The following is a 19,295-nucleotide window of genomic DNA, read 5'->3' on the forward strand; positions in this document are numbered from 1 at the left end:
GTCTATTAAACATTGTGATTTTTCAAAGAATAGTAAAACATTTCATTTTAATTTGATTGAATTGAAACTAAATACAATTTAGAAATCATACCAATGTAAAAATCTTTGGTATTTTTTATCTGTCTTTTTAACTCTCGTTCACTTTTTGTTTTTATTTCTTTAAACTAAAATGTATTTAAATTACTTCTAAAAATATGTTAAATAATTAAAGAAAAAAATTATTGAAACTCAAATAAGTTAAAACTTTTTGAAATAATTATATTTATTTTAGTTCCAAAAATTTGTCAAATACCCGAAGGTTAGAGTTTGCATTTATAATTATTAATGTTTAGTGATATTATAATCTTTTATGTTTATTATGTAACTAATTAATATATATTTACATAAGTAATTTTAGTCTGGGGAGAAATTAATGAGAGAGTTCTTTTAAATTTTCTTTTAAATATGAAGATATTAATCTTCGTTTTTTCGACGAACCTATAAAAATAAAACGGTTCCAATCTAAACAGCAATCTTGATTATCAGTACCCATTAACAGACGCGCCGTTGAAGTTCAGAATCCCGGCGAGCCATGTTTTTGCTCCGGGTCCACTCAGTGGACGCCGACCACCCTCTGGATCCCCAAACCATCTTCCAATCCCATTCCCAATCCAACAACCCTAAATTCAGCGAACGCAGAGGCGCACTCCACTTGTTCCGAACCTCTCCCCACTCCTCCCTCCCAACCCCAACCTCCCACTCCTCTCTCCTCTTCATCCTCGCCGTCCCTAACTACCTCTCCTTCCACGACTTCATCCCCTTCTGCGGACCCCACCTCGACAACTTCCACCACCTTCTCTTCATCAGGTTCCCTTCTTTTCCACTATCTTCTCCTCTTTCATGCAAACCCTAACTAATCATTCCATTTCACCCTCCCTGCAGGAACGACGGGACCGAAGATCGCTATAGCGTGTTGATCAAGTTTGCCGATCAGTTCGCCGCCGATGAATTTTACAGCTATTTCAATGGCAAGAAATTTTCTCCCGCCGAGGTGAATCAATCTTGATAACCTTTTCGCTTTTCAATTTTGTTTTCTGTTTCTCAACATTTCAAACGATAATCAAAATTTAGGCAGAGGTGTGCCATATTTTGTTTTTGCAATCTGTGGAGTATTCGGAGTATGCAGAAGTTGCTGGGACTCCTCCTCCTGGTTGTACGGAAATACCAACTTGCCCAGTTTGTCTTGGTGAGTTTAGAGACTTTTTTTTCTCTGTTTTCTGTTTGTCCCTGGCAATGATGTGAGGAATTGGTTATGGGTTTATGTATCTTACTTTTATTTTAATGATAGAGAGGTTGGACCCTGATACGAGTGGGATAATCACAACACTTTGTGACCACTCATTTCAATGCCCCTGTGTCTCCAAATGGACGTACTTGTCTTGCCAGGTATTTACGTTCTTCATACCTTTAAATCTTACTTCATACCCTGTGTCTTGCCATATTCAATTACTAGTGTGTTTGGTAGAGAGGGATGGAATAGATAAAGTGAAAGAGATAGAATAAAAAACTCAGTTTGTTTAAAGAGAAATAAAGAGTATAAATTGGAAAAAGAGAAAAAAATTGCTTATTTTATGTTGTTTTACACAACAAAATTGATATGGCTTTGTGAGAACGATTTCCACGCTTTTTCTTTGCACCCAAGCTTGGAAGTTTTTAGCCATGAACCCCACTTATTTTTTTAAAGATTACTTCAGCTTTTTAACTAAGAAAAACATACGGACCCTCTCACTTATCTTCTCTTCTCATCTCTGTGCTATTTTGCTCTTACCAAACAGAGGGTACAGGTAACAGGTTGTTATAAGCTCCTTATTCTGTAACATAATATCTTTGATGGATTGTCTTTGGAGTTAAAAGTATCTTGTAATTTTGCTTAGACATCTCATCAGTTATGATCATGATATATCAGGATTTCACACTACGTCTTTGATCTCATCTCAAATTCATGCATCAAGAATCAAGATGGACTGTAGACTCTTATTGATTCACATTCGGGATATTAAAATCCACTCACTCTTTTTCACCCTCATTAATTAAGAATCTGGAATCTATTGTTCATTTTGATTTTCTAAAAAATGAGAACAGAAGTAGATTGTCAGGAAGGTACATCTCTGAATATATGATTTCAGATAGAGTAAATTCCTATCAATTGTAAATCTGTAACACAGAAGCGCTATTGGTATTTAATTTGTGGACTTGTCTCTTTTGAAGTGAGGGTTGCACTTTAGAGACTAGATTGAAGAGTTATAACTATTTATTGGGAAACTAAAGACTTAAGACTGAAAATATGAGAAAAAGAGGTTAAGAGATTGTTTGTCTCTCAACTGATCTTTGTTAATAAGTAATTAATGTTAATAAGTAAACAGCTCATAGGTACAACATATAACAGTTTTCCAATCCAACTACTACCTACCTATATTTAATACCTATTTTAACACTACCCCTCAAGCTAGAACATACAGAATGTATGTACCAAGCTTTCAACAAATAAATTCAATCCAAACCCCTTAATGATTTTTTTAACACATTTGCAAGTTGATCATTGGATCCAACAAACTCAGTACAAATTTCCTTGGACAACAAATTTTCCCGAATAAAATGAGAGTCAAGTTCTATGGGTTTAGTCCTTTCATGGAACATTGGATTCAAAGCAATGTGGAGAACAACTTGGTTATCAATACATCTTCATTTGTTGGATCTCACGAAACTTTAATTCTTGAAAAAATTGTTTCACCCATACAAGTTCACAAGTGAGAGACGTCATTGTCCTATATTAAGCTTCAACACTAGATCGGGCAACCACATTTTCTTTTTTGCTTTTCTAAAAAATAATGTTTCCTCCAAGGAGATGAGAACACATTAAGCTGTAGTGGAGCATTATCCTTAGAAGATCCTACCTAATCAACGTCACAATACCTAGAAATTTGGGTATTGCCTTTATCTTCATACAACAGACCTTGCCTTGGAGTCTTTTTTAGGTATCTTAAGATGTGGATGATAACATTCCAATGATCACTACAAGGATTTTTGCATAAATTGGCTAACAACATCCACTGCAAAAGATAGATAAGGTCTAGTAATAGTGAGATAAATAAGTTTCCCAACAAGTCTTCTATATCTCTAAGGATTAGAGAGAGGTTCACCTTGATCTGCCATTAATTTTTTATTTGGATCCATAGGGCTATCTACTAGTCTACAGTCACTCATGCCTGTTTCATCCAAGATATTTGAAGTATATTTCCTTTGAGAAACTACAGTATCTTCCTTTGATTGAGCCACTTCATAGCCTAAAATGTATTTGAGACTTCCAAGATCTTTGGTTTGAAAGTGATTACGGAAGTATTCCTTTAGCTACGAGATTCTAGTAGCATTATTTCCTACAATAACTATGTCATCAACATACACAATTAAGTAAACACATTTTCAAGGCGAGGTATGACAATAAAAAACTGAATTTTCTGCCTCACTTCTTTTTATTTCAAAAGTTTGTACAATGTGACTAAATTTTCTGTACCAAACACGAGGAGATTGCTTAAGACCATAAAGAGACCGATGTAACTTACAAAACCAAGCCAAACTCCCCATAAACAACAAAACCAAGAGGTTGCTCCATGTAAATCTCATTTTCTAGATGACCATGAAGGAAAGCATTTTTTACATCTAATTGATGGAGAGGCTAATGACATATAACCGCCGTGGCAAAGAAGAGAGTCACAATAGTCATTTTGGCTATGGAAGAAAACATATTACCATACTCAAAGCCATAGATCTAAGTATATCCTTTGGCAATCAATCTAGCTTTGAGGTGACAGATTCAATAGCTTGAGAATATGAGAATATCCTAGAAAGACACATTCAATAGCTTGAGCTGAAAGTTTATCTAAACCTAGAAACACTTCATGTACAAAACACTTGCAATCAAAGACTCAAGGAGAAATGTAATCCAGAGGTTCATTTGGAAACCAAATGGAATGTGGAACTTTATTATCCAAAGCATAAGAGGGCATTCTATTAATAAGATAATAGATAGTAAGAATGACATCACCCCAATGGTGACAGATACATTGGCACCAAGCAGCTAGATACGGGCCGTTTTAACTAAGTATCTATTCTTTCTCTATGCTATACCATTTTGTTAGGTGTATGAGGACAAGTAGATTGGTGTAAAATGCTATGTGAGTTTAAAAGAGTGGAAATATCAAAAGAAAAGTATTCTTTGGCATCACCACTCTTTAAGATCTTGATCAGTTGGCCAAATTATTTTTTGATTTCATTAAAGGATGACACAAAGATATTCAAAAGTTCAGATTGATCTTTCATTAGTAAACCCAAGTACAACGATTCATCAATAAAAGTGAAAAAATAACGAAATCCAAGACCTCAAATTTCAGAATGAATTAAAGAAAAGACAGAGGAGTTGAATCTTTGACTAAGTTCTTGTTGGAAAAGAAGACTGAATATGTTTTCCTAATTGACACGACTCACACTCTAAGACTTGGAATTTGCTAAGTTTGGGAATCATCCTTTTTAATTTTGATAAATGTGGATAACTCTAGCAATCATGTAGAAGCTTTGGAAATGGGGATGCTAAACAAAGAAATTGACGATCTAGAACCTATATAGTAGAGTCCCCTAGATTCATGTCCTTCACCAATCAGTCAACCTTGTATAACAAAAGAATTTGCATCAAAGGTTGTAAAGAATTTAAAGGTTTAATTAATTGACTTAAGGAAATTAGGTTAAAAAAATGAAAATTCGGAAAAAAAACATAGTTTAGGTAGGTTCAAAGACACAAAGGGATATTTTGACCAACTCCTTGAGAAATAACTTTGGATCCATTGGCTAAAGTAATAACATGAGGAATTTTAAGATGATAAATAGAAGAAATAAGGAATCATTGCCAAAAATGTGATTTGAAGTGACTCAATTATTCATGGACTTTGACATTTTAAGGTTTGAGAGATGCAAGCTTTTGTCAAACTAGTGAAAGGTTATACTTCTTTGTTAGACTTCAAACGGAGATATTCTTGCTATTCTTTGTTAGAAAAATGTGGTTCAACCTTATTAGGTTGGAAGATGTTTGTTGTCTTGCTAGGAAAACCATGTAAGGAGAAGCATTTATTTTGAGTGTGGCCAATTCTCTTCCAAAAGGAACATTGTGTAAAGGAAGACATGTTAGAATTCATCAATAATGAGAATTACAACCACAATCTACAATCACAGCTAGTGCTAACTTGGAAAAGACGACAAACACTAGAGGAAGAGTATGAGACAGAAGGAGGGCCCTCTCAACCAAAGTTGAAATCGAAGAAACAATGTTCGAAACAAGGACAAGGAGGTCCGACGAGCCTTGTAGAGAAAGCACAAAGTTGTTCCAGTGACAAAAAAGGTGGACGGCAGGGGTAGGATAATGGTGGACAATGGTGGATATCTGCAAAACTAGAGTGGGGTCACGCTCTAATACCAATGTAAGACTGAAAATATGAGAAGAGCTTGAGAGATTGATTATCTCTTGGCTGATCTTTGTTATTTATAGAAGAAATTACATCAATAATATCTAGATAATTAGTGCTAATAAGTAAATAGCTCATAGGTACAACATATAACAATTTTCCAATACAAGTACTAACTACCTAATCCCTATTCTAACATAAAGTATTAGATTTTAAATTCTATAATTAAGTATACATATGCGTGTACTTGTTATGACCTTAGTCATGTTTCTATCAACAATCATAACTTCTCACTTTTCGGTCTGAAGTGCACTTCATAATCTCACATTAGGAAAGACAAATCCTTATGACTTGTTTACTTTGAGAAAATAATTTCTATTTTTATTTATTGTTTTTGCTTTGAATTTAAATACCACCATGCTTTTGAATTGTTTTCTATTGTTTTATGTCATGTTCATTGTGCTGTAATTTTCTGCACCAAAAGCCGTATGAAAGTAGTTCTTTTATTTGGAGTGCAGTTGGAAGGATTGCCTTATCGATGAAGAATTCTGTTGTAAAGAGCCTTTGCTGTTTATATTGTAGGTTTGTCAATTCTGTCAGCAACAGGATGAGAAACCAACTTGTTTTATTTGTGGAACTATTGATGATCTCTGGGTTTGTATGATTTGTGGGTTTGTTGGATGTGGAAGGTAAACATATTATTTTTATATTTTCACTGATGACTTGTGTGTGAAAGTCCCTAATTAATATAAATAAACGATTCATGATTCATTGAACCTGATATGTCATGCTTTTGTTTTGTCGGGTTGGGGAAGACTTTAACACTGAATTTTCATTTTTAACTAGATATAAAGAAGGACACGCTATTCAGCATTGGAAAGATACTCAGCATTGCTATTCTCTTGATTTTAAAACACAACAAATTTGGGATTATGTGGGTGACAGTTACGTACACCGATTGAACCAGAACCAGTCTAAAACTGATGGCAAGTTGGAGGAGATGAATTTTCGCTGTATGTCACTGGAAGGAGATTGCGATGCGTGTGAATGCCGTGAAGATTTAGGAATTAATGGTGCCCTTTTCAACAGCAAAGTTGAAACAGTATGTTTCTCATTAGCTCTTGTGTATCAGTCTGTCTTCTATTCATGAATATTAAATTCTCCTACATTTTCTCTCAACTAATGCTCCTACATACTAAAAGAAGAAAAAGTATCCAATACTTTTTATTTTTCCGAGACATCAAGTGTGTTTATTTTTGCATTTAAAGTATGGAGGATTGGTAGGAGGATATAACATCATCTTTATTTATGCTAAAACCTGCTTTGACAAATTGCCTGAAATAACAAACCTTGACATTTATGCTTTTATATAACTAAAACTGGACACCGTTTGCTCATAGCCCTTGGTGCAAATACTGTAGTATAGACATAGACTCAAATAGTTAATTCAAATAGAATATGGGGATGAAATTTTAAAAGCAATTTGTATGAAAGTTACAAAATCATTTAATGATCCCATCTCAACAGCTTGTTGTTTATTATGTGGTACTTGATATATCCTGTCTCCTTGCGATGAGCATCTTCTTAATTTTTCACTTTTCATTGTCCTGAATGTCACTAATTGATTTTTAAATATGAGAACAGATTGTGGATGAATACAACCGTCTTCTTACGTCTCAGTTGGAGACACAAAGACAAGTGAGTTAACCTTTTGTCCTTAAATTATTTATTTGAGTAAAAAGGAGTCTTTGAATTGGATGTACAGAACTGTAGATCATTTGACTTCAACTTTGCCTGAAAATTACATGTCTTGGAGTGTCAATGGAGGGTGATGAAATTACTACGTGTGGGTTGGAATTAGTAACATTGAGGCTGGTTGCTTTGTCTGACGATGAAAGGCTTTGGCCCAATTGCTATTGATACTGTCTTATGTTGTTGGTCTTTGATGCAATAATACTGGTGATTGTGTTTGTGAAATCTTGTAATGTTAATACTTTTTCTTGTTTCAGTATTATGAATCTTTACTACTAGAGGCAAGAAGTAAAACGGAAAGTTCCATGACCGAAGCAGTGGAGAAAGCTGCAGCTTTTGAAATGCAGGATATCCAAAATGAACTGGAAAAGTGGACAGAAGAAAGAAATGCCATTGCTGAGGTTACTTCTGTGTTCTCCATTGCATTTGGTTATTATTTACTTGAATTATCTGCTATTTAGCCATTCTTTCTTACCTTAGGTTAATCAGAAACTCATAAAAAATCAAGAGAGTTGGCGAAAGAAGGTTAAAGAAGCTGAAGAGAGGTATATCTACTTTTATATTTTCCATTTAGTTTAAATTTGTTCTCTAGCAGTAATCAATAAATTTTCATTTCTGACCAACACTTCATTCTGATACCTGTCTAAATATATGAATCATGTAGGGAAGCTACATCAACTAAAGCGATGAATGAGAGGGTAATAGATTTGGAGGAACAGGTACTGCAATTAGCTTCAATGATTCTTTGTACAGAAGTTTTCCAAATATATTGTTCTTTGACGCGTTAAATGATATACAGATTAGAGATATCAAGATCTTTCTGCAAGCGCAAAAAACAATTGATAAAATGTCAGATTCAAATGGAATCAAGGATGGAACAGTCCTACCTGTGGCTTATGAACAATCTTCTCCAAGCCCCAGTAAGAGAAACAGAAAGTCTGGTCGAAGGCGGAATTAGTTGCAACCTTTAGAAGACTTATTCGTTCGAACTTATGGATAGTCGATCATGTTTTTAGGAATGGAAGGACGCTAGTACTTGTTGAGGGCCCAAACACTTCATTGTATACGAGGCAGAAACAACTAATGGCCTTGGATGCTTGTCTGCATGTTTTAGATGTTGTATAGTTGATGCTTGTAAACAGTTAATTCAACGAATTTCGTACTCCAAAACCATACCAGTGATGCTAATTTGTCAAAATCATTACTTTTTCAAAAAAAATCAGTAATTTTTTTTATTACTCTTTTAAATTCACAAAGATTCACGAAATGATATGAATCTTACTACATATTTAATGAATCAAATGTTATTTCGTAAGTCTGACAGCCCGCAGGTTTGTTGCTTTAAGGTCTCTACTGACATTCTCTATCACTATCATTTCCATCTCTATCGTTCTATAGTCTATACACTCCACAACAAGAACAATGTACGTTTTATGCAGATTGTATATTCAGTGAATTCATTTAGAGCATAAATGGACAAATGATTTAGAATTTTGTAAAATTATTAAAGATCCCTCGTTGATGAAGAAAGATAGACAAACAAAAGAAAGGGAACAAATAATATAGAAAAAACGTGAAAATATGAGAAAAAGAAAATGCACGAATAGAGAAACTGAACGTGAAGTTTCTTTCTTAATATTTATTTTTATATGTAATTTCATACACGTTTGTTTTAAGAGGGTGCCCTTCATATTACTGTAGTAGTCATCTGAATTCTGACAATTGTTATTTGCTAAATCTGTGAATGAACCAAAAACAAAATCCATTAATGAAGCCATCCTTGCCTGAAACATTCAACCAAACTCTTAAGGATGGTTCTAAAAGAATCTTTGCATAGAAGGCAAAAGTAAAACTGAATATCAGAATAGGCAACTTTAGCTGGAAAAAAGAAAACTATAACAACTAGTTCACTATATATATATATAATAAAAAAATACTACACAATGAAAGGTAGGACCAAAGGAAAAATAATAATAAGAATGACCCTCCACTCTGCAACACCCCAGCCGAATTTACGCCAGTAATCCTATGTGTCTGCCAGTGCCAGTGCCAATGCCAATCCCAGGAGCATAAATTGGTTAGGAAAGGTGATTGGTTCAATTGATTTGTCCTAACCTACAAACAAACACCTAGGTTCCGCAGCTTCCCTTTGCAAACCCGAATGGAGGCACCAGGGAGCGGGATCATATGCAACCAAACACACTCAAAGGTCCTTAGAGAAGAAAGTACTACATCGTCATCTTCATGTGCCATCCATCATCTTTGGGGTTGCTCTGAAACAGCGGCACCTGAAGTACTGCTAGGCCCAGCACCGTTCTCGTTTGGAGGTGGAGTACCCCATTTTCCTTCTGTCTCTAGTGGTTCAAGTACAAGCACTCCCCCGTCTGTAAGTCCTAAAGCAAATTGATTGGGTTCAGAGGGATGTGCAGCAATCACAACAGGATACACTCTCATGCTGTCAAAAGAGAATTTTATCAGGTATGAGAAAATCAAATATCAATAACAGATCTTTCATTACAATTGATAATAAAGCTCACCTTGGGTTCGGATGGAGATAAGCAGTTTGACTTATTCTACATCTTAATCTGAGTGCCGGGACAGTAAGAATGCCAACACTTCCATCCTCAAAGCTTACATATATTGACTGACTATCGCACGAGTATGTAGCATGTGTGATTGGATTATTTTCCCGCGACGAAAACTAATCATAAAAAAATGAAGCATAATGTTAAGCAAGCAGAGATCACGTTAAATGAAGAAAGCCAAATAGAGCTAGCAATTAAATAAGCATACAACATATATTATATATAGCTAGCACACACCTGTTTTATACATTCCAACTTTGGTGCCTCGTATAAGGCTATTTGAGTTTCATGAACAGCCAGTAAATGTGTCTGGTCTTGATGAAATTGGACCCGAGTATCTGCAAGAGGTGCTGGAGGTCGCCCACCGGGAATCTGTAGGAATTTACTTGCTTGTTTTTCCCATCCATCTGTGCTCCAAACACACAACTGTTGACAAAGAAAATAAACGAATGCCTTCATGATTTCTATTCAATAAGATTTTCAACATTACTCATCCAAAGCAGTTATTTTAAGGAATCTTTTTCACCCAGTCATATACCTTTTACAATTCCTATTAATGAAAAAAAAAAAACAAATGACTGCAGTGGAATAAGAAGACACATAGCAAACATTTCTGGACAGCCACAGCAACAAAAAGCCTTTTCTTCCATTAAGGCCACTTCAGCTTAGCAAACTAATAACAGAGCTAAAAGTTAAATTCCTTACCTGAGAATCAGCTCCGGATGATACAAGAACATTGAGAACGTGAGAAAAGGCAAGACCAGTGATTCTCTTCTGATGACCTTTTAGCTTGGTTTTGACCTAGATGGAAACAAATTAAACAATGGAAACAAATTAAACAAGAAAAAAGGTAAATGCCAATTTTTTTAAAATACCAACAGTGCATGAAACTAAAACTGATATCTTTACGCAGAGTGAGTGGGAGGGGGGAGGAGAGACTAATATCAATTTTTACAAATCACTAATTTATGAAACTTAACTGACAGCTCCAATCTTGATCATGAATAGAATAATACCTCATCCACTCGAACATTATAGATTTGTATGGAAGAGTCATCCATGCCAATGGCAATAATATTGTTGTCTTGAGGATGAAATGCAAGAAATGTAGCAGCTGGTGGAGGTGGCATGAAAGTTGTCATTGTCTGCAGTTGATATTCACAAAAATTAATGCGAAATATAGAATTGCAACAAAAAGTGAAAGAGGTCAGGGAGTGCTAAAATAAACCATAAAAGGGATGCTTAGCAAAATACTTGGTATAGATTATAGTCTGTCCATTTTGGCAATACTACTAAAAGGTCAAAGAAGATAGGGACTACTAAAATCATAAGCACCATATGCTGTCTCTCAAAACAACGATACAAATGTAGAAGCAAGGAGTAAGAAGACATATTAGGCTCCAAAATACTATATAACCCAACTGTAGTCAAGTGGTTGGTTTCCCATTGCCTAGGTTGCAACTTCATAACTAAATTCAGTCTCTTGTTTGTCATCCCAATCATAGGCATTCATAAAAGCCTCCTCAATTATAAACACTTTTAATGAGGTATAAGCATGTGTAATGATAAATCTAAGAGCGGGCTATAGTAATAGTAACTACCAGTAATGCATAGAATACCTATTATCTTGTCGATTGAAGGATCAGAAACAAATAACCAGTACATGCATTTGTTTCTAAATAAGGAATTGGCAACAAGACCTACATAACAATTTCATAATTATTACTCCCCTCTGTTCCTATTTTATGAGATCCAAATTAAAAGTAGTGTTTTTTGTTTTTTTTGCAAGACCCAATACATAATGTCCCCATGCATTAACTATTTTCAGACTAAAATACATTTAATTAAATCAGTGAGAGGTCCGTTAGTGGAGAGGACTATTGATGATAAGGATAATTTTGAAAGAAAATTATATATATATATATATAAATTTAGGACAGACTTATTGATAATATCAACAAAATTAACCACTTTCCTTGATTATGATGAATTAGGTAATTGAATCTTACAAACAAGAGTGAAAGAAGTAGAATATAAGTACGAGCAAAATGAAAGCTACATACCTTAAAGGTCATCATATTGAATAGGGAAATTTTCCCCCCTGAAGCAGACAGAACATATGAGTCATTCTTTGACAGTGCAAAACATGACACAGCATCCTCTGGGTTAGTATCACTTATATCATTAGTCATCAACATTCCACTGGATGGTTGCCATAGTTGTGGTAGAAGGTTTGGAGTGGCCTAAATAAGAAATGCTTGTTTTAACAATCTTATGGACATTAACACATTGAAATGTAATCACAAACAAGTAGAGTAGATGCTCATTACTTTCGCTGAAGGATTCCGCTCATTTCTCTGCCATTTCCAAAGCTTGTGAACAGCATTTGTTGCCAAAGCCAAGATTGCAACCCCCTGATTTGTATAAATTAACCTAGAAACCTGAAACAATATTTTAAAATATTAAATGTATAACCAGCTGAACGACTACTGTAAACTTGTAATTAGAAGTATACAACCTAAAAGAAAAAAGAAAAGAGGGGAATAGCCCACCAAAACTTTGAACACAACATGCAAGCAGAAAAGCTATATAGGCAAAATATTGAATAATATATTTTTTTGCTGATATATTTGTGATTCAATAGGGAAGTAGAGGATGAATTCATTGGTGAGAATACAATACAAGTTTATGCATTGCCTTCACATGCCCCAAAAAAGACTGAATATATACAATTCTTGTATCTAGCAATACCCTCATTGATGATAGACTATCAGGAAGTTTCAGGGAGCGGCATTGTGACGGTTCATTAATTTCTGTCAGCTTCCATATCCTAGATTTATCCACAGCTTCATCAACAATTCTGGGTTTCACATCTGCTAAACTTCGTGTATCATTGTTCTACAAAGCAAAATAGAATAATACAATTAAAACAACCAGAGAAATAGAATTATCGTTCATTAACTGATTTACATGTGGAAAAACTCACAATCCCAACCATTGCTACTACTGGAGGAGCTCTATCAGCAAGGCTTGTTCCTACAGTTACATTGGTAGAAGGAAAAGATCCAAGAGTAGGTGCCTGAATTAACATGAAGGATTCAGAAGGATATACTTGCAGAAGATTGACTAAATATTAATAGCTCTACCTTCAAGACAGCTGCAGAAGGATATACTTGCAGAACATTAACTAAATAAAAATAGCTTTACCTTCACAACAGCTGCAGAAGCAACTCTAGAAGCATCAAATGTACGATTCTCCACTGTCCGAAGCAGCCTAATTCCTTCTGTATTAGCTAGAATTTTAACTCCATTGTCATTTGTGGAGACAGCCAACAGTATTCCATCCTTGTTAAATCTAATACAGGGAGATGCCTGCAGATTTCAAAGACATGTATTATTAAATAATGAATTTATCATTAAATGAATAATACCCAATGCAGTCCTGTAATTACCAGTAATCCACCATCTGCATCAACACCTGTCAACATGTTTGTATTATCCATATCCCAGAATTTGACCATAAACTCATCACCAGCAGCCAAAAACCGATTCTTAGTTGTATCAAATTGAACAACACCTACAGATCTCTTCCCAAGACCATGAAAAGTACGCTTCACAGCTCCTTCACTTTCATTCCATTCCACTAGATATGATTCTCCTTCTTTATTCGTGCCACATGAAAACAATCTACAAACAGACGTAACAAAATAATTAAACTAGTTCATGTATCAAACAGAGCAACTGAATATAAGAGGCAAACAATTATCTCTGAACCTTGTTCCATCAGCACTATATGCCATTGTAGTAGATGAATGACCAGGTGCATCATAGTCAACCCTAGAACCCATGTCATCATACAACCATGCCTTTATTTTTCCATCAGTTGCAGTTGAGAAAATGAACTACAGAGACATATCAGAACACAGTTGAAATTATTATAACACATTTAAAAATATAAATCAAAACAAACTAAAAGAATATTTTGTCATCATGGCTAGAGCATCCAACAATTTGAAATACAGTAAGCACAAGTAATCTTCTAGATAGAAAATTATTTGTCCGTGTTGTAATGCTATTATTGATCAAGCATAACCAGTTAACCACTATATCTATATGGCTCACTGAGAATTGACATGTACTATGAATTATATAACCTGAATAGAACTTGAAATAATATTTTCACACTAATTATTTTGGGAGTGGCAAAGAACTGTCAACTTGAAACAAAATGTGCACAAAATAGAGGAACATTGATCAGGAGAGGAAATTCATTAAATTAAATTATTACAATTTTCTTTGAATAGTGAATTCCATTTCTAAATGCATCCCCACTCCCCCAAATTAGATTTTAGAGATACAAATGTTCAACACACTGCAAATAACTAAAGCATTCACTATTGTGCATTTCAATGTTTAACTGCACTCTAATGGAAAGATCTGCAGGAGCTAGAGTTTGTGACTACACAAACAACATCCTCAATAAATTGAAAGGACATACTTTGGATAAGAAATAGACCACATGTAAGCCCTCTAAAAACTAAAATATCAATAGACAAACATGAATATACTGAGGTTGACTAATTATAGGTTACAAGACTATGTTTGTCCTTTGCACGTGAATGAAGGCATTTGACCAAGATTATTACTTCAAAAGTAACTACAAAATTTCTCTTAGTGTGTTTGTCTGACTGCTCCCTGCACATTTTTTCATTTTCTTTTTTTCATCTTACAAAGTTCTCAGTTTAGAAAAATGATGGACATGAGCACATACACATAAACACTTGTATAAGTTATTACCTGAATATTTTCTTTGTGATGAGGGCATACAGAGTATACAGGAGCTTCATGACCCTCAAAAGTATACTGCTTCGCACCAGTAACAGCGTCCCATACCTGCAAAATCCTTGAATGCTTAAAATTGGTTTCTACTGATATTGATGCTATTACAAAAATGTGACAACTAACCTTGATGACCCTATCCTCTCCACAGGTCACAACACAAAGCTGTTTGTTTGGATAAGAAAAAGCAAGATCATTGACACTCCCAGTATGAGCTTCAATCTGAACCACAAAAACTTTGTTAATACATATCAAGCAGATTAGTGGTGTGTTTATGCTTTCGATGTATAGAAAGGACATAAACAGGAACATACATAAATTTAAAATAACGAGCTTATAAGAAAATCTAATGGAAGTCAAAGTGACAAACAAACCTCCAGGTGGTTTCTAAGATCATCCCCACCATGATAAGAGTATATGTGAACAATATGTTTAGAATAAGCAACACCTGAAATATTAGTGAGGATAAATCAGACTTTAACTCCTAGTAAATGTGTGCTCAAGGCAAAAAACAGAAATATCACAACACACAAATTCATTAGAACATACTGCAAAGTGTTCCATCGGGACTCCACACCACCCGATTGACTGATGCCGAGTAATCGCTAGAAAGAGATGCCTATATAAAAATCAAGGAATTAGCAATAATCACTAAATGACAAGCAGTCTCCAAAAAACAATACAAAACTATGCAGAATTGACAAATTTCATTTAGAGAGCCATACTTGTAAAGCTACAGTGCATGCTCCAAGTTCCCAGACTTTAAAATTTTTATGTGCAATCCTTTCACGGCTGCCTATATCCCACACCATGACATCACCCATGTTTGTTCCAACTAACCATCAAAAGAAATTAATAAGCAAATATACACAAAATAAAATCAATGGATATAACATACAACATACAGAAACAGAAGAAATTATCAAGACAAAACTGACACCAAAAAGAGGCTTACCAAGAAGTAGAATTTGCTGAAGTGGGTGGAAATCCATACTTTTGACAATTGAACCTTGGCTGAGAGTCATCACAACAGTCTTGGGCAAGTCATCAGAGGAATAAGAGCTCTGACCATGGCTCTGGCTCGAGTATGCAACAGGAAGCAAATTTACTGGTAGATTACTAACCTGTGAAAACATTTGCCAGGGATCGGTCATATACAATGAGCTATCACTCTAGTGTAAGGTGGATAAAACTCAGAACTTAGAATAGAAAAAACAGTTGTTGCATTAGATAACACAGCAACATAAATTACATGAATCGCCACCAAAGCTGTAAGGAAAACTCTGTTCTCTACATAAAATGCAATTCATTGAATGAAAATATTGCAGAAGAGATGAAAACAACTTGTTATTCAGTTGCGCTCTCGATCTGCTAACAAACATAACAAATGGGTCTGCAGAAAGCATTTTTCAAACACATTTTTTATTTTGAAACTAGAAGAAAAAAAGTCAATACAACTCTGTTGTAAAAATGGAGCATATGAAAACACAAAACAAAGGTCATTTCCAGACAAACACTGATTAAATATTCCCTTCCCAACTCCATAATTGAAGAATCAGTATCTAAGCAGTCCCCAAATAGGATGCAATTAATCCTGGTTAGAAATGACAATAGGCAACTTTTAAACACTGCCACATTCCAAAGCTAAGGCCATGGAGTGTGGTGATGCAAGAGGCCCAACATGAATCTAGCAAATACACTTGTACCATCTTAGAATTTAAACTTAGCATTTAACTTAATACTATAAAACTGTCTTATAAGGTGTGGTGAACAGCCTAAGTATTATATGGACTACATTGGCCATATGTCTATTGGCCTAACGACTATACACATAGGACAGCCTAAATACATCCCCTCAAAACTTCAATTAAGGCAGCTTTGCAATAATTAGGGCATGCAATGATGATTGTATATTAAGGCCAGGGTGCCAAATTCAGACACCACTACAGGGTCATTTGAAAAGCCAAGTATTCCTGCTACATAAAATGTTAACACTTATAAGGCATCAGCCACCAAAACAGATACAAACAAGTGCCCAAGCACACAAACAACAATGAAACAAATGAATACTCAAGTATAAATAACCAAACTTTCATTTTTAAATTAAACATAAAAACAGAGAAAATGGAAAGCAACTACTGTACTTCATCTGATATTCCAAAAGGTCTTGTTCTCTTCAATACATGATCTGAATCTGCAGTTTGGTAGTCCATAGCTGGGTTATTGGTAGGAGGGGTTCTGGGGCGCTTTAAAATAGCTGCTAGCATTATCACAAATAGAAATCCAAAAAGAGAAAAAGAAAATCAGTCTGATTATATAGGAAGTGTGCAATCTAGTTTAATTGAGTGATGCAACATTAACTGCAATTGAATACTGCATGTGTTTTCTCCATCATGATACAAGTGATTATACTCAGTCGATAGCTGACCACATATTGTAATATATAGCTGACATCAATTCTCAGGCCATACTTAGGGCCTTACCTGCAGCAGGAGCTCCGGGCAAACCCATGGGTCCGGCAGAAGCTGAAGGGTGCGGAACAGGAGATGGGTTTGCCATCCAGCCAGCAAGGGATGTCGGAAGAGCAGGCGTGGGCTGAAATGGCTGAAAATGTATACGGAGTCAAGAATAGTAAGAAGACAGTACTAGTAAAACAAAGATGAATCATATCCCATTGTTTTACTTACACCATGAGCACCAAGTGGTGGGAAACCTCCGGCCTTTGGGACAGCGCCCATTAAGGGATTGGTAACAGGGGATGGGGCTCGTGCACCATTTGGTTGCCCACAACTATGGTCCACAAAAAGGGTCTTTATGTCAGGGTTAGGCCTTGGGTTCTTACAAAGTTGATGCTGCCAATTTAAACTGCAAGTCAACACAAATAAAAAAAATGAGTATCACCAAATTTATCACCGAACGGATTGATTACATTGACACACAAAAGATAAGTTCTTTAAGAACCTCTGATTAATTAGAGTCCGTAATCTGGAGTTCTTTAAGGTTGGAAATTGAAGTTTGTCTCGAAACAGAGGGTTAGCTTCTATTAATTTCTTCAGTTCAGCCAGCATTATGCCTCTGGCAGATTTTGTATCTCCATACTTTGATAGCTGTTCATTATTTCTGCAAAATCATAAATACCCACATTATAGGCCAGGAAAAAAATATTTATAAACCAGGCAAAAATACATGAAATCCAAGGGTAACCGTATTCATACCTAAAGTTATCCAAAGTCAACAACTGTGTGATTTCCTTAAAAAGCTCTTCATTAAATGCAGCAAATACTTTCAAGTCCTTCACTAAAATCTCAACAGCTTTGGCTCGATCTTGCCTGCGATAATATTTTCCCATTCAATTTTGAAGTAAAAAAAAATGACTAAGCAGTAAGCAGATTGGAAGAGAATAACTCAGCTAAACGCAACAGATAACATACTTGTCCAATGCTTCTAAGTACTTCTGCTTCCGTATCTCAAAGAAAATCTTCATGGAGTATCTATTGTCATCCACCTTGGTAAAACCAGACAAGTACTTCTCCACCTCATCCCACTCCCCATTCGTCACCATATCCTCAAAATACCTCATGTTAAAGAAAAATCCCGATTCTTGCTCCAACCTTGACGTTCACAAATTCACATACATGTAAAATATAAATTGAAAATTTAAATTAAAAAACTGAAACATTTAAATTTTCGGAAATTAGCGTACTTGTGAACAGTCTCCTTAAATTTCTCTTCATCTAGAAACTGAAGTATGAGAAAAACAAGTTCTCTGCTGAGGGAAGACATGACGGTGCCTTCAACAAAAACCGCACAAAAGATCTAGAACAGAACAGATCAACAATACCTGAACATCGAAAAACAGAATTCAACCGACGACATATCAAAACCCACAAATTCATCAAAATACGAATATACAAGCACATCACAATCACAAGGAACTTTAAATTGGAGAGAAAAACCGTGCTAGAAGAGACAAAATGAGAGGGCGAAGGAGCTCTCACCTGCCAGAGAATCCCTGGCGCAGATCGAGAAGGTCGGAGCAGAACGAGAATGGCGAGGGAGGGTTTCAGTATTTTTCTCGCTCTACTTTCTCTCTCTAACTTTTCTTGTGTTAGAGCTCTTCTGGTTGAGTATTTATACAAGAACAAGAAAAGGGGGCTAGGGATTTGAAGAAGAAGAAGAAGGAAGAGAACACGGAGATAGACAAAGAGAGAGAGAAGAGAAGAATTGTTGTGAGCGACGAAATAATGGTATCAGACAGTTTAAATAGCGTGTGCGCGAGAACGAGATGAGATGGAATCATGACTTTATTATATCATAACAATAAGTAGTTAGATAAGTCATTTTACTTATACATGTCTTGGATAAGCGCAGTCGCTTATAGAATTGCTCTATCCTATTGGCTTATCAAGAGTCCTAGATTTGGATTTATTTCCTGGTGGACTCGCCGTGTTTTCAACCTCGGTAACATTCATTACTATTTTCTAATTTCTGCTATGAGCCATATTTGTCATTTATTATACATTAATTTAATAATTGAAATTTTGAAAATAAATAAATAAATTAATTAATTAATTAAGAAATTTGTTAATGTTATGGGCATATTTGTGGATCATGAGTTTGCTCTATTTGG

General features: G+C 35.2%; 2 protein-coding genes across 5 annotated transcripts; one reads left to right on the forward strand and one right to left on the reverse strand.

Moving 5' to 3' along the window:
- Positions 1-474: 474 nt before the first annotated feature.
- On the forward strand, positions 475-8,414 carry LOC137807556 (BRAP2 RING ZnF UBP domain-containing protein 1). The gene is made up of 11 exons (XM_068608243.1): positions 475-846; positions 922-1,030; positions 1,111-1,225; positions 1,328-1,425; positions 6,072-6,178; positions 6,336-6,591; positions 7,134-7,187; positions 7,499-7,642; positions 7,722-7,786; positions 7,906-7,960; positions 8,041-8,414. The coding sequence occupies exons 1-11, from the start codon at positions 572-574 to the stop codon at positions 8,197-8,199; spliced, it is 1,437 nt and encodes a 478-aa protein (XP_068464344.1). The 5' UTR covers positions 475-571; the 3' UTR covers positions 8,200-8,414.
- Positions 8,415-8,986: 572 nt separating this feature from the next.
- On the reverse strand, positions 8,987-18,947 carry LOC137807557 (topless-related protein 4-like). 4 transcript variants are annotated; one of them, XM_068608247.1, is made up of 26 exons: positions 18,664-18,947; positions 18,369-18,506; positions 18,097-18,276; positions 17,881-17,994; positions 17,627-17,785; positions 17,353-17,530; positions 17,149-17,269; positions 16,810-16,922; positions 15,621-15,789; positions 15,391-15,500; positions 15,215-15,284; positions 15,040-15,113; positions 14,792-14,887; positions 14,624-14,719; positions 13,601-13,728; positions 13,279-13,513; positions 13,034-13,198; positions 12,822-12,905; positions 12,578-12,724; positions 12,157-12,267; positions 11,890-12,069; positions 10,843-10,971; positions 10,532-10,627; positions 10,064-10,252; positions 9,779-9,942; positions 8,987-9,696 (listed from the first exon to the last, which is right to left on the reverse strand). In XM_068608247.1, the coding sequence occupies exons 2-26, from the start codon at positions 18,446-18,448 to the stop codon at positions 9,498-9,500; spliced, it is 3,387 nt and encodes a 1,128-aa protein (XP_068464348.1). In that variant the 5' UTR covers positions 18,449-18,506; positions 18,664-18,947; the 3' UTR covers positions 8,987-9,497. The 4 variants fall into 4 exon arrangements, with proteins under 4 accessions (XP_068464348.1, XP_068464346.1, XP_068464345.1 ...); XM_068608245.1 differs by having other exon boundaries at positions 12,813-12,905; XM_068608244.1 differs by having other exon boundaries at positions 12,813-12,905; positions 16,810-16,925.
- Positions 18,948-19,295: the final 348 nt, after the last annotated feature.

Source organism: Phaseolus vulgaris, chromosome 3, assembly GCF_000499845.2.
Source record: "Phaseolus vulgaris cultivar G19833 chromosome 3, P. vulgaris v2.0, whole genome shotgun sequence".
Classification (NCBI taxonomy): Eukaryota; Viridiplantae; Streptophyta; class Magnoliopsida; order Fabales; family Fabaceae; genus Phaseolus; species Phaseolus vulgaris.